Raw genomic sequence first — 9095 nt, 5'->3', positions numbered from 1 at the left:
GCGGACCCGGACACAGTTTCCTAAAGGTATGGATATTCACTATATAGAAATAGCTTATCTTCACACCGATGGTCTCATTTGTTGTTGTAGGTCACGCACAGACATCAGCAGAAACGAGAGACTTTTGCATATCCAGTTAAAAGTTCCTTGTAGCGGCTTTAATAAAGACATGTCTAGTAATACGGCAGGGAGGAAAGTAAACGCCACAGTGAGATGTTGATGAAGAGCTGCAGACAACAGGCTCTTACTGCACCTCTGCAAACAGCTCACCTCCAACAGGTGAACTTCTTTTACCAGCCCTGCTGTGTGATGGAAAAAACATGCAGCAAAAATATCAGGGAGCTTTAGCCGTGGATCAGCACTCTACTTTTAGACATCATCATTTAAGACCAGCCATCAGTTTTAAGACACACCTTCAAGAAGGGAGCCTTGCTGTAATGGAAATGCAAATCCCTGCAAAACCAAGCCAAGCCAGCCCATGACTGTTGAAAAGGGGTATCTCACTCTCTCTCCCTCTCTCTCAAACTCAGACCAGACTCAGACCAAACAGTAAAACTACTTAGTGCGGATTAAATATAAACAAAGATTCTGTTACTGTATTGCTTATTTCTTGCCTAAAATGTTTTCAGAAACACATTTTAGCTTTCTGTTTAACTGTAATACAAAATTATTTGTTGCCAGCTGGCTGCCATACTGTTTTCAGACAGGCAGCGTTTATTGGTCTGGTGAAGCACAGTGCATTCTGGTAGTTGCAGGTTTTCTATCTTGAGCAAAAACAAATGTCACAGCCCTCTCCCTCTGTTTTCTCAGATCATACAGCACCAATTCCAGAAGTATTTGTGTCTTCCTACTGCACAGGCAGCCCAGTTTTATGCAAAAACCATCTTTCCAACAGTGAAATACTTATTTAACTGACTAATGTGTTAGCTCTGACAGACTTGAGTAGAAAATCCCACATATTGGAGCTGAAAGAACACAAGATGATCATTTGTATAACAGTGAAAATTAAATTAGATAACACTGAGTAGCATGCAGCTTCAAAACACAGAAATTAGCTTGTTTTTCTTGTTTCATATTTTTGGCTGCTGATCAGCTCTTGGAAGTTGTGGCAATATGACAACATTTGAAGTTCTGTGTACTAAACATGTAATCATTTGGACACAAACAAGCACAGAGCTTCACTGACACAGAACATAGTCATTAGTTGCAGCTCCAGCAAGAGAAGAAGAAGTAGAATCATACTCACTCTTTAATTTGGAGCGTATTTTGTTGGCCAACTTCTTGATGTCTGCCATGAGATCCTCCAGCTCAGCTTTAGTTTCTGAGTGAAGTAGAAAAGAGAAGAGGAGAGAAGGGATTAGTTGACTTAACTAACTCATCCACTCACACAAACCAGCCACTCCCACAGAGACAGAATCAATACTGGCACACAAGAAATGCCTCTCAGTGTCACTCCCAAAAGGGACAAACAATTCATCAGATTCAGTCCACAGCAACACATCTCGTCCTTCATCGTGCTCGAGTACCAGCATCCTTCACTCGCCTCTACAGTCCACTGTCCTCTTTCCATCCAGGCCCACACCCTCAAACACTCCACTGTGGAGACATGAAGATGAAACTCATGTGGGTTGATGGGTACATGTGGGTGTTGATAAGTAAGATTAGCTATTTTGGTGACCAGATGAACAAGTGAAATCACGATGGATGCAGTAAACAACAGGATGAACGTATTGTTTCCAGCAGAAGAACAGGGCAGATTGTTAGTGATGACCAAGCAAATCATCAAACACTCCTTCAGCATGACATACTGACAGTTTTCTAAATGGAAACTGTTCTTGTCCAGGAGGCAAAAATGCACAAGAGAGCCCCAAAGCACAACAGCTCTGCAGCTTGCTAAATGCATACAGTACACAGCAGCCCAAATAAATGAAGAAAAAAGCTGTTTCATGGAGGTCAGGCCACATCCTGAGGAGGAAAAATAAAAATTTGACTTGACTCCTCTGCTACTAATGATCTGTTCTGTATAAAAATGGAATCAGCGAGGAACACTTTCCCAATCTGGTGTGCAATGAGCACAGTTTTTGAATTTAGGCCAGAAGCTGCTCGCAATAAACTAGCTCATACCATATGTTGTTAAACACGACCAAAGTGTTTGTGGCTGTTTAGATCGGCCACACTCGAATGTAGGGAAAAATAATCCTGTGGTTGTGTTATAATTGTTCCAGCGGTGATAACTGCAACGATCTGTCCACTAATCAGCTGACATAGAATTTAACTGGCAACTATTTAAAAAACTGATCAAGAATTTAAGTCATTTTTGAAGAAAAATGACCAACATTTGCTGGATCTAGCTTTTCAAATCTGCGAATTTGCTGCTTTTCTTTTCATATATGACAATAAACTGAATCTTTGGTCAAATAAAACAAGCTATTGAAACAGATCATCTCAAGCTGTGGGAGATTTTAACGGGCATTTTTCTTTTTTATTTGATTTTAAAGCTAAAGCCATTAATTGATTAATGGATTATTGAAAATAAACATTAATTCTGCTTTTGGACAGTGTTTTGTTGAATATCTTCACTGTGTTTCACTCATTTGCACTCAGGAAAACAAAAGTAATCGTATGAAGAATGAAAAAAAGAGCGCTTTTACTTCTGCACAGCTGGATAACCACTGCATTGAGCAGGCTTGGACAGCCCAGTCACCTGAATAAACCATTGAGCATTTCTGCAAACCATGGACAGGATATGTTACAGTTGTATGTTCCATACATATCACAGTAATCAGAGTCAGAAGAATGAGGTTAAGATAATATTTAATCCAGAATATGAGTGTACAGTTTGGCAGAAAATTTATGCTGATTAAGATTTAACAGAAGTCTTTGTGATCTTGATATTTTGTGATCAAGGGACATCTGAGCAGCAGCAGGATAAATCCCCCCCATGGAGTCCAGACACTGGTGGTGGTGGCTGATGACTGCTGAGGCATATGGGGCTAATGAATATGTAAAGACTAGGTGGTGATGGGGAGGTGGAGGGCGCGCTCAATGGCAGCAAGAAAGAACTACGGCTAAGAAAGAACCATATTTAAAATGAGGAGCAGTAAGATGATAGGCTGACAGAGAAGGGGTATCACTGTGCTATTGGTTGATTGTGAATCAGTTGATGACTCAGCCCCAGACAATGACACCTAGAGACAGTGAGTGGGCATACGTGCAAGGAGTGAATGGCAGGGGGAGAAAGAGAACTTACAGCCTGAGGATGAAAAGTGTTGTCTTCCTGAGTGAACTTTCGCCAGAGCTTCATATCAACATTTCTACTGTGATGTGATGTATGTTCAGATTACATGTACATGACAGCTAGCTAGAGGGGCCGCCAAGCCGCAGACCTCTGTTCAAGACCAACAAACAGTGTTTGTATAAACCAAACCCTGAATTTTAGCCCAAAACATCATGTTTTCCTAACCCTAACCAAGTGATTTTTGTGCCTAGACCTTAACACACGTTAACCACAACCTTGTCACAGCCTCAACTGAAAACTGAAATGTAAAGAAAAGTAAAGTTTCAACATATCTGCTTCATATGAAACATACAAATGTAACATATCCATCGGCTGCAGAAACACACAATGCCAACATTTATTCTGGCGATTGGGTCAAGTTAGGTTGCTAGATTTGGAAAGTTAGGCATTGCCAAATTCAGATATTGAAAAGGTGGAGAGAAGATGCTCAACAATCAGACAAGCACCTAGTTTGGAGCATAGTGACACCTTTATGTGACTTAAACCTGGCTTTGCACGATTTATTTAGTTTGAGTTTCTCTACTGTGCTTCTTCAGCATAACCAGTACAGTCAGAAAGTCGTTACATAATAAAACATTTCTTTAGAACTTCAAATGTAATTGCTCACGCATGTATCAGCAGTGTTTCAGTCTTGTCTTTTTTTGATCACAAACACCCATATCCTCCACATTTGTGCATGTACAGACGCAGTTCTTCTGATCAGCGCAAGCTTCAAAAGGCAGCAGCACTGAAGGACGGCTGGAGTGAATGTCATGTCATGTTGTCAAGTTGCTGATAACACACTGAAGTTTCCTTTTCATCCTTTCTCCCTTCTGTTGAAACTGCAGCCCAACCAGCAGTTTCATAATCATATTCCACACATTTCAGATTATTGCACATGGGAGATAGCAGTGAAAACACATTTTATCTAATGCTATAGTAATTTACAGTGAACCGATTCATTAGGTCTTATTTTGTAGTTGCATAAAAAGTGAGAAGAGAAGGAAATTGGCTATCATAACTTTTCCAACATGCAATAAAGCAAACTTTAAACTGCCTTTGTTTTCATCACCTCAAAATATAGGAGGTGTGCACTATTTGATGCTACAAGCTAGTATGTCACCATCAAAGTTCAATTAATTTAACAAAAAACATACAGGTGTGTGAGTCTGTGGTCACTGCAGTGCAATTATATAACAGAAAAGGCCTATACATGTATTCATTTACTTAATTACAGAGCTGCAGCTCTCTAAAATCACATCCATATTATATAAAGAAACTGTATTATGCCCTAATTGTATATTGTATATCCTGTAATTATATGTTGAAGACCAGGGGGGAAAACTGAATAAATTCACACTGCATTAAAAGTTCAGTCTTTACTGCATTCATTTGTAAGTTTAGGTTTTATTTTAGTGCAAAGGTTACATCATCTGGCAACACTTTACTTTAGCTGGCCTTATTTGGCATTCATAAGCAGCATGTAAACATTTAATAAATGGTTTATAACACACTATAATGTAGTTATTACCACATACAAAGACATTTGAAGTGTTAATTGATTTAGCATTTATCCACATTTACACTATAACTTTTCCTATTTTCCTATTATCTCCACCAGGCGTGAGTGAGGCACAATACCAGACAAATCCACCCCCATTTTTGGCCTCTTCATCACCAACTTGACTAAAGGAGCCAGGAGGGACAATTCCTCCAGCCGCAGCTGCGACCAGGTTTTGTTCAGAAGCTATTAAAAATACATTCATCCTCATAATTATATCATATTTCACATACAGAGCCGTTAGCAGCAAAACTCTAGCTGCTTTGTGCAACGTGCTGTTGCTCCGTCAAAAATACACGGGGCATGTATTTTTGTCAGCTTTTGGGGACACTCTTGAAACGTGCTGCATGATTGTGTAAAATGGCCGCGATCAGCCTGGCAGCACCCAGCCGGAGATGTGCACTCCACTCAGTACACCTTTCTAGTAACATCTGTGTTTTACTATATTGTCATTGTCTATTTACACAGCATCGAGTCATGGGTGGCCACAGGAGGAGATACAGTTGTTGACAAATACATTAATAAACACTTATATTTGCATATAATGGCATTAAAGAGCATTATAAACAATTTATTAAATTTTTATGCACTGCTCACAAAACAAGAGAGGGTAAAGTAAGTGCCCATCTATTTTAGTTATTTCTACAGAGAGAATAAAAAACCGAGTCTGGACATGAAAGAGAACAAAGGGGAGAAAAAGGGAGAAAGCAGAATGGCTTTCACTGACACACACACACAGACACACACACATTACCCTGGAGCATTAATTGCCATTTTTAGCACATTGAAACAAGTGATCATGGAAGTCATTTATCATCTTAATGCCAAAAGAGAACCAAATCTCCATATGTTAACAAGCCCCGGGAAGCCAGCAGACATAAAAGATGATCTTTAAAAGTTATTCAAGTCAAACTAATCAATCAAACCAAACTGCTTGCTGCACTTCTTTGTAATGAGTTTGTTTCTGCACAGCTGCATAAATCCCAAAGATAAATATGAGACAGGGGGTAGCCCTTCTAAACTGAAACCTATAGCAAAGTCTAAATGGAAATTTGATAACACACTAAGAGGAAGACTTACATCACTGGTAGATGTTCAGTTTTAAAAGTTATTTGCACATATTTTAAATAAGGAAAGAAGCTTTAAAACAATGAGATCATCATATTGCAAATCTACTTTCTATGAATGCTTTTCATGGCAGTCTGACATATCACACTTTGACTATTAAAAACAACCCACATGGCTGCATACTGAGCTGAAAACTCATAAACACCAACAGTCAATAGCAGAGGATCCACTAATACAATAAGGCATCACTGAATAATGTATGTCGTATGAGGCAGCTCATATCATAAACAAACATAAGCTGGAATAAATCCTCAGACGAGCTTGTATGATAACGTAAAATTACACCAGCTTACTGGAGATAGTGAACCAATTACACGATGATCAGCAAAGTTCTACAAGCTTTTAATCTGCTTAACAGACAAGTTACCATATCAGCGAACATCAGCCTGTGCGACACACAGCTCAGCGGGACAAAGCAGTGGACATGCAGAGTGCTATCTGATAACTTCATTCTCATTCACAGAGGAAATTACATCATTTCATACCCAGCTGACGATGACAGGTTCATTTAAATGTTAAGATGGTCGGAGCATAATCAGGTGGGGGGGTTTTTTCCTCTGGGTTTTTTTATAGCAACAGCCAAGAGATGACAGGAAATGAGGAAAGAGGGAAGAGGGATGATAGGCGACAAAGGTCCTTGACCCAACTCAAACCAGGGAAGCTGCAATAACATACATCAGTATCTTAAATCTCAAGGTCACTAGAACCCCCACACAGGTGTTGCTGATGCTTCTTAAAGATACTCTATTGAGAAATTGACCGATATGAAAGCTATATTTTTTTATGAGTGAGTCCACATCTTATCTATTGCGTGCACGAGTATGCAGGTGACATAATAAGGTCTACATGTTTCTGCGAATGGTTTCACACTATTTCGCTGATAGTTTCGACAGTTGCCGATGGTTACGTGCAAAGACACACAGCCATGCACCAACAAGGAAGACTGCAAGCATGAAAACATTGGATGCAAACAATGTACAATTTAAAATGTTCAACAAAAGTTTTCTTCATGATTTATGAGGAAGGAAAAGCACACCTGCCAGGCCTTAAGGATACACACAACACATTTTGGTAAGTAACGCTGAATGTTAAAAAAAAAAGCAAACTCCACAGGGTGCCTTCATAGGTATACTATGCAGGATTGTCATTTATTGTTTCCAAATGCCAGCAAAAAAGAAAGTAAAAGCCAACCCCAGAGTCACCCTTTGTTGGAGTTTTGCCTCACAATACTCTGGATTCCTCGTGGATGCCAGCTGCTCATGGTCTGGCACCTGTGCGCTACCTTTTTATAAAGCTGTGACCTCACCTGAGCGCTGTGGGGGTACACACCCATAAATGTACCGAGCACAGCAAATAAGGAGGAAATAAGAAAATACACGAATAGGTCAGAGACTCTGCAGAAAAATACACCACCACACAGTCCTCGAGGGTCATAAGTGATGACTGAGAGGATGATATACTCTCTCAACTAGAACAGAAAATTAAAAAGCACAAGTGTGCTGCAGTTACAAAAAAAAATGAGGTAGAGATACACAGAGGATATTCAGGGAAGCCAATTAGATAGGACAACTACAGAGGAAACACACATCGCGTAGCCTATCTGAAACATGAGATTCTAAGGACAGAATTAAATACGAAAATGTATTTTTTCCGCAAGTAATTCTAAAGCAAACACTTGCATCATTACCATATCCCTGGTATACATTTGAATAAACTGGTGTCTCTTGTCAATAACTGTGCTGCTAATGGCAAAATGTATGCAATATACAGTGAGCCGGTCAGGGTCAGAGACCGAGCCGAGGAGGAGGGCTGAGGTCCTCAGGGCAAAATGAATAAGCAGTGTTCTGTGGTGTGTGTGTGTGTGTGTGTGTGTGTGTGTGTGTGTGTGTGTGTGTGTGTGTGTGTGTGTGTATGTGCAGAGTGGGAGCTGTTTCATAATTGTAATCAGTTATAGATCACAGATGACCTGTAATCTGATTATTGTTAGTCTAAATGAGGGTCACTTCATTGCAATTAAAAGGAGGTACTTTTAATTTTTGGATGTTCATCTTTGTGTCCACTTTCGCACCAACTTGGGGGTGTCAGGGTTATGGAAAAGTGTCTCACTTATTCCTGTGTAACCATAGCAACCTCTGGTACAACGACATAACAACTGAGCTTAGTTTGGGGCCAAGTATGGACAGTGTGTATGTATGTGTGTGGTATTTGTGTTAAGGAGTTAGATTAGATTTCCCCCTCGTGGTTACCAAACAGAGGAGACCAAGCTGCTTGATCAAGTATCTATTCAGCCTCATTATTGGCCGCCTGAAAAGAGGAAGAGAGCAGACACCGATGAGTAAGTGGAGGGAGAAGTGAGAGGGAAGCAAATTAGAGGGCAAAACTGAGGAGTCAATTGAGCTGTGGCTTCACACTCCATCCCTCTCCCAGACGCTCTCAAATGAAATCTTCAGGTCACGCTTGTTGCCATCATTAAGACTGTGTTGCTATGGCGATGTGTGCAGTTGGTCCTCTTGCCAGCGTCAAATTGTTTCAAAGTGGCAGAGGGAAAGAGATGCTACGAGGCAAGAAGAAATGCAGGAAATGTGGAAGCTAGAAGGAGGGCAGAAAATAGATGGTATTCCTATATCTATCAAAACTCAATAAATCTATTTAAGGATAATCTTTATGGCCTTTTTAAGACAACAACATGAAGTGGCCATCTGTCTTTAGGAAATTACCAAGCCTTTAAAAAAAATGAAACAATATGTTTGTGACCCCTTTTAAAAAGGTTAAAGGGCCAGTAACACTCCAGGGGGTAAAAGACTTCGTCCCAAACTCTGACTCTTCTAGCGTAACACACACTCTATACACACATACTCGTTTACCATACCAAGTGGGGACCCCTCCCCCCTCTGCTCCACCAATCTCCAGCCCGCACACTGACTGACAGCGTAGACTGTAAACAGAGCTCAGCTGTTTATTTAGCCTAGCAATATCTCCGGACTATAGTAGCTGCAATGGACGACTTTGAACGCGATTTTGAAGAGTTTCTTGTAGCGGACACAGATCCAGAGCCATACCTGTTTGAGCCGGAACATACAGATGAGGAACTCCATGTGTTGGATAAGAGAAGAGAGGCTGAATGCACAG

General features: G+C 40.3%; 1 protein-coding gene across 6 annotated transcripts in view; it reads right to left on the bottom strand.

Annotated features, from left to right (window-relative positions):
- Positions 1-9095, bottom strand: part of LOC126402421 (syntaxin-1A-like) — a 93542-nt gene that overhangs the window by 28392 nt on the left and 56055 nt on the right. For all 6 annotated transcript variants that reach the window (XR_007571173.1, XR_007571174.1, XM_050064395.1 and 3 more), the window contains exon 4: positions 1247-1321. Coding sequence is in view for 4 of the 6 variants with exons in the window: in XM_050064395.1 (XP_049920352.1) it covers positions 1247-1321 (75 nt within the window). In the remaining 2 variants the exon portion in view is untranslated. The remainder of the gene's footprint in view (positions 1-1246; positions 1322-9095) is intronic.

This window comes from Epinephelus moara, chromosome 2 (assembly GCF_006386435.1).
Source record: "Epinephelus moara isolate mb chromosome 2, YSFRI_EMoa_1.0, whole genome shotgun sequence".
Lineage (NCBI taxonomy): Eukaryota > Metazoa > Chordata > Actinopteri > Perciformes > Serranidae > Epinephelus > Epinephelus moara.
This window is presented reverse-complemented; position numbering and strand designations above follow the sequence as displayed.